Source organism: Cololabis saira, chromosome 3, assembly GCF_033807715.1.
Source record: "Cololabis saira isolate AMF1-May2022 chromosome 3, fColSai1.1, whole genome shotgun sequence".
Lineage (NCBI taxonomy): Eukaryota > Metazoa > Chordata > Actinopteri > Beloniformes > Belonidae > Cololabis > Cololabis saira.
Window position 1 is genome coordinate 21,965,210 of NC_084589.1, and position 21,373 is coordinate 21,986,582.

Genomic DNA, 21,373 nt, shown 5'->3' on the forward strand with positions numbered 1-21,373 from the left:
ATGAAAAATCTACTTGGGTAAACTGGCTGAAGTTAAGTTTATTTTGATTGTAAACCAAAACTTATGCTACCAATATTCTGTACTTTTGTTCTTTTCATATCTGTCACAGGGGATTTTTACTTTCACTACACAAATTTTTTTTAAATTAAACACTACTGTTGATTCTCATCCATGGAGATGGGTTTTTACAAATTAAGTTATACGTTTTGGCACGGCTTGTCTATTGGCAAGAAGATGAGTGCTGTCTGAGACACTGGTTACAGTTTCATCAGTGGAAAAATGTCCTTCACTAAGCGTTCTGCAGAGGCCTGTCTGGGGCCAAAAGGCCTTGTACAAGTGAATCTTAAGCACTGAACAGTTATGGATAAAGCAACACAGCTAAATTATTGTAACAATTAGCTTTAGCTGTGGGGCAGTTACTAGCAACGTTTTGTTAGCATAAAAAGAAAAAACATCCAAGAATCAAGTTATATAAAACTGCTGCACACTCCTGATTTTTTTTCCTCCCTCACAATAAACCTTTTAGATAAAACCAAACAAAAATACCTGTATCTTCCTACAAAGCTCTTTTATCACTTTTTTTTTTAAACATATAAAACCTAAGGGGCAAGTGTTTCATATCTGGGAAACACAATTTAGCATGCCCCGACACTGATCAGATCATCTACCCCATACAACCACAGAAGATTTTTTATTACAGTGAATGTTTTTATAACTTATAACTGAAAAAATATACACCACTTGTTCAGCTCCATTTCCTCTCATTAAAAGTAAACGAGGCATACTTGTTCTTTGCTTTGTTCTCATGTTCAGACAATAAATCAGACAATTCCACTGATAATAAAATAATCACAAGACGCCCTATACGGGTTAATAACACCATTAACCCTCTTTCCTTGCCCTCGAAGTAAAATATCTGATCTCCTAGGAAATAAACAGAAACGACACATGTCCCACTGTCATATGTTTATTTACACCAAGAACAACATCAAGTTACATCGCTATCTGTGTGGAAGAAGTTTAATTTACCAAATACTAAACCATCTTAAGGCTGAGAAGCTAAGAAACTTAATGATCAACTTGGAAAACTTAAAATGTACAGCCTATCAAAGCCTATTTGTCTTCTTTTCTGATTTAATTTTGCTGTGGCAAGCTAAAACTACACTGAAAAGTAGTTTAAAAACACCTTATACAGCTGTACAAGTTCGAAGTAACTACTGTAAAGTAAAAAACAACATACTTTTCACAAATGTGAAAAACAATTATAATAAGATGGGCTGTGGTTGTAAAGGTACCACTCCCATTTCACGCATTGTGTGTGATTCTATCACTTCAATTTATTTGCCTTTAAGAAGTCATTGGCTCTGGTGTTTGGGGCAGAATGTCTCCAGCCATGATGCGATGGATCCTCCTGCGGTGGTTTTTGAGGGATTTAAGGTTGGGGTATGTACCCTGACAGACGTCACAGCGATATTGTTCAGTCTGTCTGTGAGTGAGCAGATGTTTCTGCAGACTGTCCCCAGTACCAAACCAGCGAAGACAAACAGGGCAACGAACAGGTTTGATGGCAGGCTTGCAAGCCCCGTTCCTCTGGTGGAATATTAGACTGATGCTGTTCGGGAAGTCAGAGCTGCAGTGTGAACAGCGGAAGCTTTTGGGTGCATTTGTGGGTTGATTTGCAGCTCGTGCACCTTTGCAGCGATTCCAGGTAATGTGCCTGCGAAGGGAACAGCGAGTTGCAAAGGTGTTCCCACATCGTGTGCATACAATCCGCTGCTGCTGCTTTTTAGCTAGGTTTGGAAGATACAATGAGTGGAACGTTTTCTGAGGACGCTGGAGAGGGGATGGAGACGACTGCTGTTGAGATGGCTGAAACTGAAGTAGTCGATTAGATTTTATTCCCTGCAGCAGCTGGCGATGAGGATTCATATGGATCTGCAAGTGAACTTCATAGTCAGCCCAGGAACCAACAGTCTCTCCACAGCTTGGACATGTGTATGATTCTTTTGCGTGCTTCTGCAAATGCGCCACAAGAAGTTTTGGAGATGTAAATCCAGCCCCACATTCACACGTCACCCTCCGTGGAAGAACAGAGGGCAGAGCCATGATGCCCCAGTTTCCTGGATCATCCTCATCTGTCTGACAGTCTGTTGCTGCACTGCCTGACGAACTATGCTGCACGGCCTCCAGTTCTACATCTAACGTACGCTGCAGCTGGCATTTTTTTCTGTGAGCCATCATATTATCCTTGCGGTTAAAAGTCTTTCCACAGACAAAACAGGGAAACATTGGTCTCTCATTATTGACATTTAGTCTAAAGGCACCCTGACCATCGGTACGTGCTACAATCCCAAACCCAGGAGGCCTAAACCCACACAGTCGTAGATGGCGTCTCAAAGTTGAGGCTCGACTGTAGGTTTTCTGACACTTGTTGCAAGGATAGCGTTTCACACCATCTTGAACAAAATAGCGCAGGCTTTGTGGTGCCATCCCTTCATGTTCAGCTGAGCCAGATGCCTTCACCTCTCCATCATCATCAGGTTTACCTGCAGAATTTAGCACCTGGATTTCATCGTCCAAGGGCATTGTCCACTGACCTTCATTACTGTCTTCATCCTCTATTGATTCTGCATCCAAGCTGGTTTCTATTTCTTCCTCGAGTGAAGCCACAGAGACATCTGGATTTGGCTCCTTCATAAAGGATTTCAGGGAAAATGGGGAAAAGGTTTTGGCTGGATGAGTCCAGGCCAATAGTGAAGCTGCAGACTGCTCTGAATTAGCAGAACTCATCTCAATCTTGATATGGCCTCCAACATCAGTTCCTACGGCAACGCTCTTAGAATTTAGACAGCCGTTTTTATCTTCATCAGCAACAGTGCCGGGAATGCTATTTGACCTCATTGTGAACATTTTTTGAAATGGAGTGAAATGTCTTTGGGGAGCTGAGGCCGAACCATGACACCTGTGTGTCTTTAGGTTCCACCGCCGTGCATAGCTGTGTTTGCACAACGGACAGAAGAAGACCTTTTTTGCACTGTTGAGACCGTGGAATGGCACTATTTTGGGGGGGAACTTGCTCATGAAAGAGCCTGATGGGTGTGTATTCTTGTGTCCCAGGTGAGGGCAGACATGATTGTCAGGGAAAGGCAACCGCCCGATGATAAGCTGCTTGCAGCGTCGACAACATTTAATCCTTTCTTTTTTATGCAAAAAATGATGCTCCGTTAGTCTGTCTAAATTTGGAAACACTTTACGACAGCGACCACACTGATATCTCCCAAAAGAGCCTTTGGCAACTGGATCCATGAGCTTTTGTCGCGTCTCAAGAACCACAACGGGAGACAAGGTTTTGGTCAGAGAGACAACCCTCTTCCTACTTGACTCTAGTATTCTGCCTATGGATGGAGCTTTTGTCTTTTTATCAGGTTTAGCAAGCAGTCGTCTCAGGTGAGCAATAGAGAGATCATTGATTTGAGAGACGTCTGCTTTTGCTCCTAAGGTTATATCAACTGGTATTACTTCCTGCTTAGGGACAAATTTCTTTTTGCTCTGATTCTCAGAAGGACGAGGTGGAATCCGGCTCATGTATGCCGAGGCCAGCAACTTCATTAGGGTGTTATTTCTGGGCAAATTCTCTGCCTTTTTTTCAGAAAATGTTTCTGCCTGCAAATACATGTCTTCTGCAGTCTCTGGTATCAGCTCTGCAGTGGTAGAGACATTCTCAAGTCCTATCTCACTGATATCTTGAGGGGGTGTGCACTGGCCTTGAGGAGAGGTTACCATGGCAACATGGTCCTCCAAGGCCACATCTTCTTTCAGGGAATTTAATGTGGGTACTTCAGCAGCTGGAGCCTTGGAAGTAGAGGGGCAACTAAGGGCAGAATCTGTCTGGTTTACAGGGGTGAATGATGCAGTGGAAAAAACCATATCACTCTCTGTTCCACTAGTGAGGGCAGTATTATCTTCCAAGGGCCGAAATGACTGCATTTGAGGGACATGTGAGCGTTTATGCTCCAGCATGACGCCAAAGTTTTGAAATTCCTCTCCACAATCGCAAATATAAAAAGAAGGTGAAGGGCTCTCAGGCAAACGAGCTGGTGGGCTGCGGTGCTCGCTGGCTGAATCAGTACTTCCATGCTGTGCTTCCTGCAGGCTGACATCAGGCTGTGTTGGAGGCTGGGCGGAGGTTTTAGAGAGTGTACTTGCATGGGTTGCTTGATGTACTAGCAATGAAGCCAGGCCAGTGAAAGTGGCTGAACAAGCCACACAACGATACACTTTGGGGGAAGAAGCATTTCCCTGTAACCCAAGCATCATGGCAGCCAAATGTGTACTGCAAGGCAGTTGCTCTCGTCCAGCAGGGTAGATTCCTGTGAACCACACAAAACATACACAAAATCATGTCATTGCCAGAGAGCACAGAGTTCAGTTATGGGTCTACACACTTTTTATTTATGTAAATCTATCCATTGCTGTTTATAATATTTGAGCATATCAAAAGATTTTCCTCATTTTAATGCAGTTTTTAACTATTTTCACTCAAATGTCACATCAACAATGATGGGAAACAAGAGTCTAAAAACGTTAGAAACACAGCTTGGAATATATTCATATATAAACATTTCAAATATAGCGCATCACAATTTGCAAATATAAAAAGAACAGTTGCAGTTAGGTTTGATTTTGGTCCATGCATGTTTGCTGCCAAAACATCTCCATCAGGCAACATTCAAATATGCCTAAACTTAAACCAGAGAATAAAATGCTGTTAAGGACATGCAAGGATAGTGCTGCTATTGTCTGCATCCTCTTTTGACACCTCAGTTTCAAGAGCACCTGAGACATGGCCTTGATTTCAACATGAAGAGACAGTTATCCCTGCTCGAGGTCAGCAAACCCACTAGGAATGGGGTCTGACCTAACGGCATCAGAATCACGCCCCATTTCCACTAGAATGATCAGGGGCATTTCCTCTTTCTTTACAGGAAAAAAAGGACCAATCCATTGCCAGCAGGGCCAAGCCACAACAGTCTTGGGATGTGGGGTTGATCACAACCTACTGCTGAGAATACCTCCCCCCAAAAAAGACTTCACACTTAAGTCAACAAAAACACAACAGCCATTAAGTAATAAATTTCAAACTCTTCGATTGTTTTGCCATCAGTTCATCTAATTTCAATTTAGTAACTTGAATTTATATTTTCATCAATAAATTAGTTTGTATGATTATATAAGTGAATCACTGTTATGTCATCACGTGGTCCATTATTTACAACGTTGCTTCTGTTTATTTAGATACAGTATCTGAACACACTTCTATGGTCACCTCTCTAAAGACTCCACAAGATTTCAGTCAGGTTGATTTTGAGTAGAACATTGCTATTCAGTTGTAGATTTCCAGGTGTGCCTAAAATCACTCTCCTGTTGCAGCTTGACCCAATTCAGCCAAGCTTCAGCTGCCAGACAGATGGCCTCATATTTGGCTCAGGCTGCTTTATATACACACACAGGACTTCACAACTGACTCAATGCCTGCAAGGTTCTTGGGTTCTGTGGATGCAAAACGAGACTAAATCATCACATCTCCACTACCATGCTTGATCGATGAAATGGGGTGTTTGTGTACATGTACAATGTTGTTTCTGCAACAGGCTGAAAATAATAGCTGTTCTCGATGAGATGGAAAAGCGTGAGCCATGTGGATCTAATAGCGTTACAGTTCCCCACATTCAGCTGCTTTTATGCCAGCACTGGCATCCGCCTGATAGGACATCTGTGTATGAGCCCAGGGGATCGACATCCACGGAGCGGAAAGAGTTCCTGCCCATGAGTGACGGGAACATGCGCTGTAAAATACTTTTTTTTTCTCCCTTCAATCTTGAACGTTGTCATTCATTTGTCTTGACTTACCCCTTCTTGCTAGCTTTGATCCATTTTGCACAATTAAACTTTTGCTTTTGTTACACATTAGCAAATATGACAAATAGTCCACCAGCTGACATTATTTACTGTGAATTTTTCTTTGATGGCCAAATGTACTTTTTCACCATCAAAGCTCCTGAAAGGATCCAGCCCTCTTACTGACTAACCACCACTGTCAACCTGCAACAAAACCACGTGGGGTGTCTTGCGACAAACGCTGATTGAAGAATGGGATGTCATCCCACAGCAGTGTGACCAGGCTGGTGACCAGCATGAGGAGGAGCTGCCAGGCTGTTGGAGATGTGTATGGTTCTTACACACACCACTATAGCTCCTGTTTGTTAAATGGATAAATTGTTTAATTGCCAACACGTGTTTCTTCAAACTTCAATCATCCAATCCACCAAACAAGAGTCAATGGGAAAATAAGGAGATGGACAATTTTTCACGGGCGCAACCCACATACTCAGCCTGTGCTGCTCATCTCACAAATGCATGTTCCTTAAAACGTGGCACCAAAAAGGGAAATAAACAGGCTTTCTAAATGTATACGACTTATTGCCAAGAAGCATTGTTACAACAAAGAAAAAAAATCTACCAAACACAAATGTCCATACTTATGCTACGTTTATATATACACACACAAGACTGTCTCAGAAAATTAGAATATTGTGATAAAGTCCTTTTATTTTCTGTAATGCAAAAATGTCCTACATTCTGGATTCATTACAAATCAACTGAAATATTGCAAGCCTTTTATTATTTTAATATTCCTGATCATGGCTTACAGCTTAAGAAAACTCAAATATCCTATCTCAAAAAATTAGAATATTCTGGGAATCTTAATCTTAAACTGTAAGCCATAATCAGCAATATTAAAATAATAAAAGGCTTGAAATATTTCAGTTGATTTGTAATGAACCCAGAATGTATGACTTTTTTTTTTTTTTTTTTTTTTTTTTTTTTTTTTTTAAATTGCATTACAGAAAATAAAGAACTTTATTACAATATTCAAATTTTCTGACACACACACACACACACACACACACACACACGCAGTTAAGTTCTCAGCAGAGCATTTCAATTAGGTTGAGGTTGGGACTTTGACCAGGTCATCCCAAAACCTTGGATCCTTTCCTTTTCATCCACTCCGATGTAGATTTGTTGGTGTGTTTGGAGTCGCTCCTTTTTAGCATTACCCTGTTCCAACCTAGCTTTTGGACAGATGTCCTCACATTCTAAATACTTTATAGAGACGTTCATGGTCAGTTCAACAATTGCAAATTGCCCTTGTCCTTTAGCTTCAAAACAACCCCCAAATCAGAACTCCTCCTCTGCTCTCCTTGGCCATGGGTATGAGATAAAAATGCTATGTTTGCTTAACCAAATATGGTGGTGGGCATAAAGGCCAACACCTCTAAGGTCTCCTGGAAAAATGTCCATTGTCCCAGATGTCTTGTGGTTTGTTGAGAAGGTGATTTACAAACCACAGTCATGCTTCAATGTAGTGTTGTTGTTTTTGTATTTCACAGTCTCATCCTAGGCTAAATGTTCTGTGTTGTCCACACCTTGGCAGAGCTGGACATGAATACACATATCTGTATTTGGTTTTCAATTTGAGTATTGATTATTTATTTATTCCCTTTAGCCAGAATCCATTTCCAGCACTCTTGTAGCCTTGGTCGTCATGTGCAGTAGTGGTTCAGTTCATTTTCACTGATAAAGGGATAAGAGCATGCAGGAGACCTCAGCTGTGTGGCACACTTTAAATTGAGTGACAAATTGTCACATAAATTCCTCCCCCATCACATGCATTTCCAGAGAGGACTCCCTCCAACCCCCCAATCACACACATGAAGACCCCCTTACTTTGGTGTCATGTATGATTTTGTCATGTCATACACATCGTGCTTTAGTCCCTCTTTGTATTTGTTTGGAAGCTCCAAAACAATTGCTTTTATAGAGATCTGACCACACCCCTGCTTATCAATACATTAAAGAATGACTATCAGCTGGAATTTACTTTCTTAAATCCTATGAAATCAGTATGTACTTACTATTACCCACATTTAATTTTCTTTTGGCTTTAAATTAAAGTTAAAATAATATGGTCACACTTACAAAAGGGCTATTTGTTGGTCCTCTGTGGTTGTAGTTACCCAATAACACAGATACACTACAATCAGATGATTTTTTAAAAATGTTTTTATGAAAATTAAAAAATGAATTAAAAACAAAGATAGGGTATGCTTACAAACCTTTGCATGATACTGTAAAGTCCAACTTCATTAAAACTCCAGTCTTAGGCAGGTCACATCTAACTTCAATTGTGAAAATTTTCACTTAACTGTATATTTTCTAGAGTAAATATTATAAAAGTAAACAACTATGCATAAGATGCACTTCTTTTCTATTAACATGCAGCACTGGTGTGAGGCAGTTGCAGATACAGACAAAATATATATATTTTTTAAAAACAGTGATCCAATAATGGATTGCTCAAATATGCATAAATAAATCCGACAGATTATTATTATTACTCTTTTTTACATGGTTACTTGTTGAGAACAACAAATCAGCAGCAGCAAACCGGTCAGTCCTGACAATATGGGCGGGGACAGGTACATTTGAAGACTAATAACACCTGATTTAAACGCATGGCCGCAAACCACAAAGACCAAAACCTCCACCTGAACTGAATATCGGACACCACAACACAGAGACTGGGCTAATATTAGCTCACAGCAGCCACTCACCCCGTTACAGAACAACAAACCCACTGACGTGCACTTTTGTCCAGAATGCGTTCAAAGTTCCCACTGCAGGGAGCCCAAATCCGGACTTAAATAGCAGCGATAATGAAAGTAATCATGTGCTGCGTGTGTGCGGTTAGCGGCCAGCTGCCCGGCTCCCCCAGGAACATCCCGGAGGAGCTGCTAGTGAAAGCTAAGGGAGGATGTGAGGAGCTGCTAGTGAAAGCTAAGGGAGGATGTGGCCGACCACGTTCTCCAGGCCGGAGAGACGGACCAGCAGCTCTGCAGACTACAGCCTGATTTATGGTCCCGCGTTACACCGACGCAGACCCTACGGCGTAGGCTACGCGGCGACGCGCTACCCTACGCCGTACCCTACGGCGTAATGCTGCGTTCCATTTACCTCGGAAGTCGAAACTCGGAACTGGGAATGACGTCACAGCCGAGTTATCAGCGTTCCAGTTACAAAGTAGGTAAACAAGTTTGTAGTTCGCATATACCACATAAAAAATGTAAATTACACTATAGCAGCATATATATGCCGAACAATACTTGTATACGACTGATTTAGTGTGACCAAAACTAGAATGAAGTGCTACTTATTTTTACAGAGCTGTCTTCTACTGTTTACAACCGGGGCAGCCATCTTGGGATGTGAACTCGGGGGTGGTGAAGACTCTCCCACTTTCCCAGTGGGAAATCCCACTTCGAGGGGCGTTCCAGTTGAAAATTCCGACTGGGAACTGGGAAATCCCCACTTCCGAGGACAAATGGAACGCGGCATAAGGCTCTGCGTCGATTTAACGCGGAACCATAATTCAGGCTTTTACGGACGAGCAGCGGCGGAGTCTCCAAACACACTCACCGGCCACGCAGCCTCGACCACGGCTACTTCAGACGGAGCACAATGCCAGGGGTGGAGGAGAAGAAGAAGAGGCTCGGTTCACATCTGTCCATGCAAGGGACGAGGTTTGCAGACGGGATGCTTCTCCGCCAGCAGCAGCAGCTTCACATGCAGCTGCGGAAGGCGCGGAGAGCTGTGGGGGCGCATGCGCACTGCACGCGTGCCTTCCACCAGCACAAGCTCACCTCACAAGCTCCGAGTGGTTATCCAAATTTGAAGACATTGATATTAGCAGATGTGTATTTTGTAAAAATGACGAAGAGACCATCATACATTTGTTTTATGAATGTGAACATACTTTAAGTTTCTGGAAAAAAAATGAAGACTTTTTGACATACAAACACTTATTATATTACGAAAACCAAAATTACAAATTTCAACAACTGGTCAACTTAATAATTCTTGTTGCTAAGTTTCATATTCATTAGGCAACATTTTCCAAATCCTGTCCATCCTTAGTTCCCTTTAAAGTTGATTTCAAAATATATTTTGAGACGATAAAATTGGTTAATAACAATAAATGTATTACCACTGTCAACCTCATAAAATAAATGTTTACGGATATCTGAATGTATTGCCTTCCTTTTATTATTTAGTGTAATTGTTAATGTCAAGAATTACTTGCACTTTATTGTAGCTTTTTTTGTGAAGAGAACAATTTTATATTTTTTGGACTTTAATGATGCCTATGTATGTTTGTTTTTTATATTATTGAATGATGCCTGCCATTTATTTTATTTTTATTGTATTTTTTGGAATTGAAATAAAGTTTCTTAAAAAAACAAAAAAAAAGCTCCGAGTGGTCGGCTCGTCTCTCTCAGACCAACCTTTGATCACACAGGTCGTTTTTCCAAGGGCGCATGCTTCATTCCAACGGATGAGGTGTACCACAACTACAGTAACAAAGCAAATCTGAATAGAAGAAACCTTAGGAGGTGTTGGGTGGAAAGTCCTCCATAGCCTGTATTGTGCCCACAAAATCAGTCACACACGTGCTCCAGCCATGTGGGGGATGGAAAAGGGGGGTGAGGGACAAAGAAAAAAAAAAGGAATTTAAACAGACTAAAACAGGGGTCTGCAACCTTTATTATCAAAAGAACATTTTGCCCCCACTTCTACAAAAAAAAAATTGTCAGGAGCCTCAAAAATTTTAAAAGGTTTCATGTTTTATTTATTTGAGCTGTTTCAACCATATAAAAACAGAAGTGCAGTGTGTATGCGTACTTTGAAATAAATTAAACTGTGAACTGTCGGCTATTTAAGTCTATATTTGTGTAAAAGTAAAATAAAAACTACCCCAACTTTAATATGAATAAAATATTTAGCTGCAGCTTTAAAAATAAATATAAAATAATAGATGAATAAAAGAATAGATGCTCTGATATTTTTATGAACAAATCGTTAATATATAATCTCCGTCTGTGGGCGACTTCCCTCTTTACGACCTCCAGAGCCGCCACAACACCAGCAGTGTTGACTGTTGGGAGGTAATCCACTTCTTGAAAGATAGTTTGCTCTCTTCAGCTTTTCGTAGCAGTTCCGGTTTGGTTAGGTGTTTTTGGGCAAATGCAGAGGTCTTGTTTTGGAAGTGTCTTTCATCGTTACATTTTTTGTTTGTCGATATCTTCTCGCCACATATCAAGCACGAAGGTAAGCCAGCGTTATTGGCGATGAAGGCAAATCATTATGGCTGATGACGTTATGTGACTGACGTATATTTTCGTTGACATATTAGAAATTAAAAATAGTTATTTTAAAATTAGATGGCATCAGCTCAAACTCCAAGATAACTGCCCAACAAAAAAAAACTAATAACATGAATAAAAATGAATTCAGAAATATCATTTATTTATGTTCAGGTTTTTTTTCAAGGCCAAAGGGAGCCGCTACAACGAGAACGAAGTGCCGCATGCGGCTCCGGAGCCGCAGGTTGCAGACCCCTGGTCTAAAATGAAGCAGCAGAATCAGTTCTTGAAGGGAACCTAAAGGGGCCACCTCAAGGAAAAGTCATATTTAGAATTTTTGTTGACTAACCCTGGAAATTCCCAACCCCAAAATGTAAATAGCCCATTATACCACTGTGGAGCCAGGGACTCATTCACAAGCACTTTGACGGCTGGGCCATCAGAGCAATGCAGCAGTCAAAAGCAGCAGGGCTCTGAGGATGGATGAAGTCCACCCTAAGTTCATAAGCATCAATAACATAAAATAAAGCTTCTACCAGGTCATCTTCCCCTCCTTCCCATGAACATATTTCCAGCTCAAGTATTATGAACCTGAACACTACTAACTTTATAACCCACATATTATTGGTACAAAAACTGGTTGGGATGGACCAATCCACATCTGAATGAGGAGTGATTAATGTCCTTCAGTTCAGGTGGCAGTGTTGCTACCCTTTGGTTTGGGAAGGTAATTGCAAGTCAGTGAGGTGACCGCCTGTATTAAAATGATCTATTTGAAAATGTTCAGTCAGGGTTCAAAATACATCATAACATAGAAACAGTACTGGTTTGACTCAGCAATTACCTTCTCATGGCCTCAGATCATGAATTAGTGTCCACACTTGTTCTGCTCGACCTTAGTGCTGCTTTTGATACTTTAAATCAATGCATTTTACTGCACCGATCATGGCGTGTTGTTGGAATTAAAGGGACAGCAATATGCCGATTTAAATTATATCTGACAGATTCCAGTTAGTTTATGTTAATGAGGTTTTGTCTGTACAGATGAGGGTCTGCTACAGCATCACACAGGGTTCAGTGGAAGGGCCAATCTTGTTCAGTTTGTACATGCAGCCCTTGGGAAGTATTATCCAGAACTACAACATCAGTTTTCATGGCTATGCTAATGATACGCAGCTGTATTTATTTATGATAAATTATATATTATCATATATAGAAATGATATATCCTTGAACAGTTAGCCAAACTTCAGGCATGTTGTAAAAACATCAAGACCTGATGTCCACTAACTTTTTGCTTTTAAATTTTTAAAATAGAGGTTATTGTTTTTTGGTCCCAAAGACCCTCGGAACCAATTAGTCGATTGCGCTGGCCTCCAGTACTACTGCACAAAATGTCAGAGTTATTTTCGATCAGAATTCATTGCCTAAAGAGCATATCCATCAAGTTTGTAAGACAGCCTTTTTTCACCTTTGTAATTAATCACGGCGACTACGGTGGTTAGGACATGTTTCACGTATGGCGGATGGCCATATCCCAAAGGATGAACTCTTTGGTGAGCTGAAAAACGGAAAGCGGAGGCTGGGAAGGCCTAATCTCCGGTATAAAGATGTCTGCAAGAAGGATCTGACTGTAGTACCGAACCACAGTGAATGGCAGAGGCTGGCAGCCAATCGTGAGGCATGGAGAGACACAGTGAAAGAGGCTATGGTAGCGGATGACGCCAGACTTGCACAGAAACAAGCGTCAAAGCGCCAACGCCGTCAAGCTCCAAGTCAAAGTGAAGAATACAAGTGTGATCTGTGTGGACGGATCTGTGCTTCACGAATAGGCCTACACAGCCACAAACGGTCATGGAAGCGCACTGGCAAGTATCCATAGTCGATAAACGACTGACGGAGGCCGCCGCCGACGAATTAATCACAGAGATTAGCAGCATCCTCTCTCAGAGTGATGCAGAAAAAATTAATACATACGTTTTTATCTTCTTGATTCTAGACTACATTACTTTAAATGTATTATTAGCAGGATATCCAAGAAATTCTCTGAATAGGCTCCAGCTGATCCAAAATGCAGCAGTGCAAGCGCTGACACTAATCAATAAAAGAGATCACGGCTCTCCTGTGTTAGCCTCCCTTCATTGACTCCCCGTAAAACTCAGAATCCAATTCAAAATGTTACTATTTGGGTATAAAGTCCAAAACAGCCTAACTCCACGATATTTGCAAGACCTGATTGTACCTTATGTTCCTAACAGAGCTCTCCGTTCTCAGAGTGCAGGTTTACTCGTTGTTCCTAGAGTATCCAAATGTAGAATTGGAGGACAGGCCTTCTGCTATCAGGCACTACTATAGAGCTCTGGACTGACATTCCCAGCATTCAACCCTCTAGAATGTAAACAACGTCATTTTAACAGTAAAGCTGAAGCGGTTGAGAAGAACGTTTCTGCCCTGGTAAACCGTTGAGAAGATGCCGATAGCTGTTGTGCACCGGGATGCCAGAATATTAGAAAAAGGGGAACAGAGAGAGCTTTTGAATCGGATTCCTAAAGATCCAGAAAGGCGAAATAAATTGATTTATGGCATAAGATGTCAGCTCTCGGAGCTTTGTAAGAATCAGTAAAATTGAGTCTTTCAAGTTTAGCAACATGTGTTCTTTCCTGCCAAAATGGCGCCTTAAACAAAACAGGTCACGTGGGGTCCGGAGCTCTATAGGGAAACAACTTCCAATTTGGGTTAAAGACGCTGACCGCCTCCACCTTTAAAACATTTCTGTTTAGTAAAGCCTATAGTTAGTGTAAACTCTAGTATGTTAGGGCCAGTAGTCATAGCTGAGGCTAGAGGACAAGAGGAAAGCAGCTTGTCTTAGCTTCGTTGTAGATGCTGCTATAGACCTACGCTGCAGGGGACACCAACATGATCCACTGAGTGGTAGCCTAAACTGAGACCAAGACACTACCAAGACCAGAGAGTGTCAAGACCAAGACTAGTTCAGCTCAAGGCCGAGGCCGAAACCAAAAAAAACCCCAGTTATTTTGTCATCTTGCGTGAGTTGTAGAACATAAGCACAATCCTGGTTCAGCTGCTTAGTTTACATATGAGGTTGCAGCGCAATAAATCAGAGACAGTGAATGTCTTATTTGGGAACTCACTATAAAATATTTTCATCAATAAGCTGAGATCAAATAATGTGTGGCAATTGCACTACCGCTATTTCTACACTATTTGAGGATTGACTCAAGTGGTTTTAAGGTTTGACATGACTATTGACTAGTCCCAAAGTCATTTAGCAAAATAACCAGCCTCCAACACCCCCCTCCACCTCAGAAAAGTCTAATGAATAGTAAATGTTACTGATTTAAATTGTACTTAATTTGTAGATGAAACTTGAATTTTAAATATTAAAGATACACACAATTATCGACTTGAACTTGCATTATTTACCATTATAGTAGCCAAATTACACTGTATTTTCATCACTGAAATGGCATATACCTAATCCTTAATCACAACGATATGCAAATATTATTCAAAAGCCAATGATGCCATATATTTATTCAAAGAAGGCCATTATAAACACAATACTCTAACTAAATACAGACACACATGCTGATGCACCAAAACATGCATTAAATCAAATAGTTTACAAAACTGTACATTAACAAGAGGAAGGACTGGTGATCACAAGATTCTGTCACCTTGGTGTGTGCAAAGGCATCTCAATTATCCGAGTCCGAGATTTGGCGAGACCGAGAGACCCGAGAATGAGACAAGACCAAGACCACAAAAAAGTGGTCGTGACACCAAGACCGGTCTCGAAAACTACAAGTCTACTGACTGGTGCCCCTCACCTCTTTTTCGCTCCTTTTCTTCTCTTTCCTTTTTTCATCTCAATCCACAGTTATAAATGAGAAGTATCTCATCACCATAATTGTTCTCCATTGTTCTTGTAGTTTGTTGTGCTGGTCTGCCCCTCCTTTTCTCTTCTGTACATGTTTGCAGGCCAGAGCTTCAGGAGCTGCATGCTGACCTGCAGTCCCACCCTCTGAACATCCCAGTGTCTACTTTCATCTGTCTTTATAGATGTCAGTTCGATATCCACTAACATCCTGACCTGCAGTCCCACCCTCTGACTGTCCCAGTGTCTGCTGTCTACACCTGTTTATATAGTCGTCTCCGTCTATTTTGTTGTATGGACATTGACAACATATCTGTGCCACTCCTCTCTCTGTTGTTCATCTTCTATTTCCTATGTCCCTTTCCTGCTCTATCTGACTGGCCTTCGGCAGGAGGGTCCACCCTTATGAGCCAGGTCCTGCTCAAGGTTTCTTCCCTCTTAAAAGCAGTTTTTCTACTGTTTTACTTAAAAATGTTTTTCCTCCTTCTTGGGGAGTTTTTACATGCCATAATTTATGTAATAATATCTTGGGGGGTCATTATCTGGGTCTGTGGAAGCACCTAGAGACAATATGTATAGTGATGGACACTATATAAATAACACTGAATTTAAATGAATTGAATAGTGTAAACAGAGATGCATCACCCTTCATACCCAGTATACTATAAGTTAAGATTTTCCTGAACAGCCAATTCAGATCTATTTTTTAAAATCACAGGAAGACAGTAATAACACAGCCTTGCAGTTTACCAAATAGAATAAGAGGAAAAATCAAAAAGTTAAAATAAATAAATAAAAATAGTTTCTCCTACTGATTCTTTTATTTTATAAATGTGTAGAACCCCCCCCCCCGTGATAATAAAAATAACAAAAGCAAACAGGCTAAGGTGCCTTCTTAATTACAACAACAAATCTCCACAGACCTGTCCTGGTCTGCAAACACTAAGGCTGTCGCAAAGAAGGCTCAACAGCGTCTGCACTTCCTGAGAGTGCTCAGGAAGAACAACATCAGCCAGAAGCTGTTGACAACCTTCTACCGATCCTCTATTGAGAGCATCCTGACCTACTGCATCCCGGTGTGCTTCTCCCTCTGCACTGAGGCAGAACGGAAGAAGCGGAAGAGAGTGGTCAACACGGCACAGAGGATCGTGGGCTGCCCCTTCCCCCTCAAGGACACATTCACATCCGTCTGCCTCAGCAGAGCACAGTCCATCACCAGACAACATCCATCCTGCCCACCACCTGTTCGACCTGCTCCCCTCTTGCAGATGGTGCAGGTTCACCAGAATCAGGACAAACAGACTCAAAAACAGTTTCCTCCCCCAAAGCATTCACCTTGCTAAACATGCATCTGTACACCATCACATGGAAATCTTCGGGGCATTAAATACTTGTTTGTTTGTTTTTTTAAACTTATCTGGCACTATATATTTATTTAATTTTTTTCTTTACTCATTTTGCACTTTAGATGAGGAAAAGCACCTACGATGAAGCACCTGTAATTTCATTGTTATGAAATATGAACGATGAAAATAAAAGAATCTTGAATAAATGAAATCCAAATTAAGAGAATTAGGTGGCGTGGATAGCCATTTTCCATTGCATTCACACTTTCCTTATTATTCCTGAATGAAAATCTTTTTTTAGTTTAAGCAGAACCTTATTAAAACAATGGTAATAGGAGTGGTATAATACCAGTGTATCTAGTCAGTCACAGCAGTTGAATATCCTTTAACCTTACCTGTTAGCAACAAATATTAGACGTTGCTACTCGGAAAGCAGGATTCTTATTTGTGATCGGCTCTTGAGACATCTTCTTCGAACATGAGTCTGGATCTGTCATGTTGGATTTCTCTAACCTGCAGGATAACTTTAAGCTCTGCTAGCAGGCGTCACTACGTCGGTCGTGTTGCTCATGTCTCCTTGTACAGGTGGTGGACAGTCCTTGTATTTTGCCCTTTTGTGTGATCAACAGAAAAGAAAAAAAAAAGTCAATTCTAACTGTGAGCCTCGAATTTTAGCCAACATTGTTGTTGCGATTGTTGCTTGCTTGCTTGGAGAATGCAGACGTGTTTCTGCTTCCTCCTGCTGCTTACTGCTGTCTTCGCTTTTTAAATCCTTCTACATTTTTCCACAAGTTATGGATATAATTTTATTATTTTGCTTTTAAAAGGAGCATGAGGCAGGATTGAGGCGGGATTTATGAAAAAAATTTGTATACGTTTTAAGTTTTCTAGTAATAATGTCAGATGAAGCGTTCCAAACCAAAACGAATGAGCCCTCTAGTGTATCTCTCCGTTGCCTTGAACAGGCTGTGTGCTGCAAAATGTGCTGCAATTCCGGGCCGCTGGGCTGCGGATGTGACGTCACATGACGCTGTATGCGCGTTCTCCCCGTTCTCCCGTGCCGGCTTCGCTGTTGGCTGCAGTACCCCCGGTGGCCGTCGTGGCGAAGGGTGGCGCTATAGAGTATCATTTCTTAAAAGGAGCCTCATGCTTCTTTAAGTAAACCAATATTTTTTTAAATAATTTTATGCTTTGTACAACAAATCTGACAAGCCAGCAGGGGCGCAGCTTGTGAAAAGGCAAGGCAGGCAACTGCTTGAAAAAAAATAAAAATAAAAATAAAATTTTTTTTATAATTACTTTTCTTACAAAAGTGTTTCCTATCAGGGGTTTAGAGGACTAAAAAAGTATTGAAGGCTGTTTTTACTGTACAGATCTCAAAATGTGGTAACCGCAATGACCACATCCTCCTCCTTAAACAAACATAAGACAATTATCAATGACATCTCAGTAGCTAGTAAGAAACCTCCCTTAAGGGCCCCCATGTCGTCATTCCCATGATCACGGCCATTCACCTGTACATAGTGTCAAAATAAAAAAACACACAGTGTCGTGTGCACAGAATTTAACGTTTATTTTGGAAGTTTTAAATGGAGCTGATTCGGCTAAGCCGAAGGTAAGAAAAATGAAGAGAAGTAGTTATCCGTCCGACAGTGAAAAGAGGAAGAAAAAAAAGGAGGACAAAGACAGAAGAAAGCAAGACAGTGGTAAGTGGAGCAGATAACTACCGTTAAACAGCAAAACTAGCGTCGGACCAGTGTTAAGTTTATTGACCTTTTTGGTTAGCAGAGTAGAGTAGAGTAGAGCTGTTCTGTGGAGTGGAAATGCACCTTTAATGTTAAGCTAAGAAAGCTATGACGACTGCGTTTACATGCAGTCAATAACCCTTTTAAAACCCGAATATTCGGTCATGTAAACGCCAAATGGAATATCCCCATCAAACGGAACATTCAATTGTTTTCTATTTTACAGGATATAGTGAGTATATAGCGGTCTTGTTTGGTTTATTTGTTTTATTTGTTTGTTTCGAGTTTTTCTCTTTTCATTAGTAATATTATATTAGATGATTTAATGTAAAGCTATAGACAACTAGATCCTGTCCTACATACTCCGGTTCAGTAGGTGGCGGTATTCAATCCGCCAAAAAACACAAAGAAGAAGACTTTGTTTTCTGCGCATGCTCTGTTCGCAAGGAATCCTGGTCAAAAGTTTTCGTTGGTGTCAGTTTATTATAACATAACGGCGATGAACGCTGGTTTGAGGGGCCCCCTAGAAGTTTTTGCCTAGGGCCCCAACAGACCCTAGAATCGCCTCTGCAAGCCAGTGACTACAATTCTCTCAAAATGCCTGAAGTAGTAATCCAAACAAAGGCTCCCCTGTGAAAGCTGTCGGATACATCAACAAGAAATCTGTGCACTATAAGAAATTATTTTTGCTGTAGAAAGCAAAAAAGGACTTGACACGCTCCCAGTAGAATCCAGTATTAAGAAGTCCACATTTTCCTCCAAAGGAAAGGGTGAAAAAACTGCTACTGCTACAACTTGAAGCTTATTGATACTGTGTCTTTTCCAAAACTGGGTAAAGACCAATATTATTGGACCTGGTGCTAAGCTGAAACAAAGTAAAAATGTTGGTGTCTATGGAGGATATGTTACAGCACCTGGAATAAATAGATTTTTACCACTCCCAGAGCCAAATGGGACTGAGTATAACAAACAGAGAGACAGTACAAAGCAGCAGATGGGCAGAATAACTGTGCTGCATGTCAAGGTCAAATATACCCTTGTCCTTGGAGACAGACCCATATGTAATATAAACATAAACAGTAGTTACTTGCTGGCATCCAAGTATGGAGCTAGAACAGTCTCATAATTCGCAAATGCACACAACGTTTCATTAATGCACACACCGATTCGCAAATGCACACACCGTTTCACAAATGCACAGAACAATTCACATGTGCGTAGGACAAGATATACAAATGTATTTTTGATGCGCACGCAAATATAACCTGATTTACAAACTTTTTTTTGTCTGTGAGCTGCGCTGGATTTGCGTGACTTTTGAGATTCCCCTGATGTGACTCGATCCACAAATACGTTTTTTTTTTAACACGTATTTGCACAACCAATCAGATATCTTCCTTTGTTTCAGCCAATCATAAGAGCGCACCCCATGTGGGGGACGATGTACTCGTAAACCAATCAGATTAAAGGAGCGGATACACCTGAGGGGTATTCCAGGAAGCAGGTTCAACAAATTCTGAGTTTAAACCTGAACTCTGAGTTGACTTAACCTGAGATAGGAAACTCAGAGTTTTCGGTTCCAGAACAGCGGATATGAGTTAGTTCAATCAACTCTGAGTTTGTTAACCTCTAGTTAAGCGCGTGCGTGAAGAAAATCAAAAGCCATCATCAATAGAGCCCTGATACAACGATTCACCATGGCAACCGGCGACAACAAAAGATCCACATACTTTTTCTTTTTATGAGAGCATATTTCGGAAAAAAAAACAGCTGCAGCAGTAAAGGAGAGAATTGGCGTGGGAGAAGGTTGCTGCAGTCAATGTATACGTTTGAATGCAGTATTCATTTAACATTTAAGCACACTGTCTTATAATATTACAGATGAAAACAGTGGTGGAATGGTATTGAATGAAATTTTATTGTCATTTAGATCAGGGGCAGCCGCCACACCTCGGCTTCAGGGGAAAATGTAAATGTTTTTTTTCTTTTTTTTTATACATTTATGGAATTACTCTGTGTCTATTTGTATTGATTTATTCTATTACTTAATACATATAAAATAACTACAAATGCATATCAGAACAACATGATGGATTTCACTAGGTATTATCTTTCCCAACACTATACCCCCCTCATATCTTGAAATGTGATGTCCCAGCATCCCTGATGACAGTGGTCGCTATCAATCTCGTTTTTAGCGCGCTCTGCAGTGTTACTAACTTACAAAAATGAAAAGGAAGCAGACAACCACGCAATTTAAAAAAAAGAAAAGAAAGAAGGCAAGTGATGGGTCCAATGTTGCCCCAGCAGCAGAAGATATTAACGAGGCTGTTAGCCACTGATGGATTCATTATGCAAGTTAATTTTATGGTAAGATATCAAATCACCCTACCCTCTTATAAATCTGTTTAAGGGAAATATTTGCCTTTTTTTTACTCTCTCTCTCTTTCTGTCTTCTGCTCCCTCCATCTCCTTTTTGCATTTGGACTTTAACTGTTTGAAGTTAAACTCGGATGTCCCTGTGATATTGTTGCACTGACATAGTGAATAAAATATGTTGCGTTTGTCAGATACGCTTTTTCTGTTCTCTAACTCTGCCGCTTGCTGTCCGTGGTGCAGAAAACGGATGTGTATTGTGTAAAGGCCCATTGGCTGAATTGACGCCACTGAGGGAGGAGACGGAGAGAAACTCAGGCTTTATTGAAGTAAACCTGCTAGCGAGCAGGTTAGGTTCGAGGCTCAGTTGCCATAGTAACTGACTCATAGTTTGAGTTAAATCGCTTTTTGGAACTGAAAACTCTGAAAACTGAAAACGAGCCTGTCCGTCGACAGGCTCGTTCTCGTTCATCGTTCGTTCATCTTGTGGTTTGTCTCGGTCCAGCTGGTTCTGAGCTGAATCAGCGGGACAATCCCATGTAACACGTCGTCCAACCAAACGGAGCAAAAACATAAATATTTCCGCTGTTTCTCATCATCAGTTGCTGCATCGGCAGGACTGGTTGAACGGCCCGACAAACCATCTCCTACCGTGCTGTTTTCTTTACCGAGATCACAAGAAAAGCAGAGCATTGATCTCCTCTCGATCCCGTGTTGCCGACTTGTTTATTTATCTTTATTCCAC

At 41.0% G+C, this 21,373-nt stretch overlaps 1 protein-coding gene across 2 annotated transcripts; it reads right to left on the reverse strand.

The window, feature by feature from the left end:
• Positions 1-936: 936 nt before the first annotated feature.
• On the reverse strand, positions 937-9,711 carry im:7147486 (zinc finger protein 658B). 2 transcript variants are annotated; one of them, XM_061716545.1, is made up of 2 exons: positions 9,541-9,711; positions 937-4,370 (listed from the first exon to the last, which is right to left on the reverse strand). In XM_061716545.1, exon 2 carries the CDS (start codon positions 4,315-4,317, stop codon positions 1,348-1,350), a length of 2,970 nt encoding a protein of 989 aa, XP_061572529.1. In that variant the 5' UTR covers positions 4,318-4,370; positions 9,541-9,711; the 3' UTR covers positions 937-1,347. The 2 variants fall into 2 exon arrangements, with proteins under 2 accessions (XP_061572529.1, XP_061572530.1); XM_061716546.1 differs by lacking the exon at positions 9,541-9,711 and adding an exon at positions 8,679-9,016.
• Positions 9,712-21,373: the final 11,662 nt, after the last annotated feature.

Excerpts from the sequence above, each read along its gene's own strand:
- im:7147486 (XM_061716545.1), bottom strand. The coding sequence starts at position 4,317 with ATGATGCTTGGGTTACAGGGAAATGCTTCTTCCCCCAAAGTGTATCGT.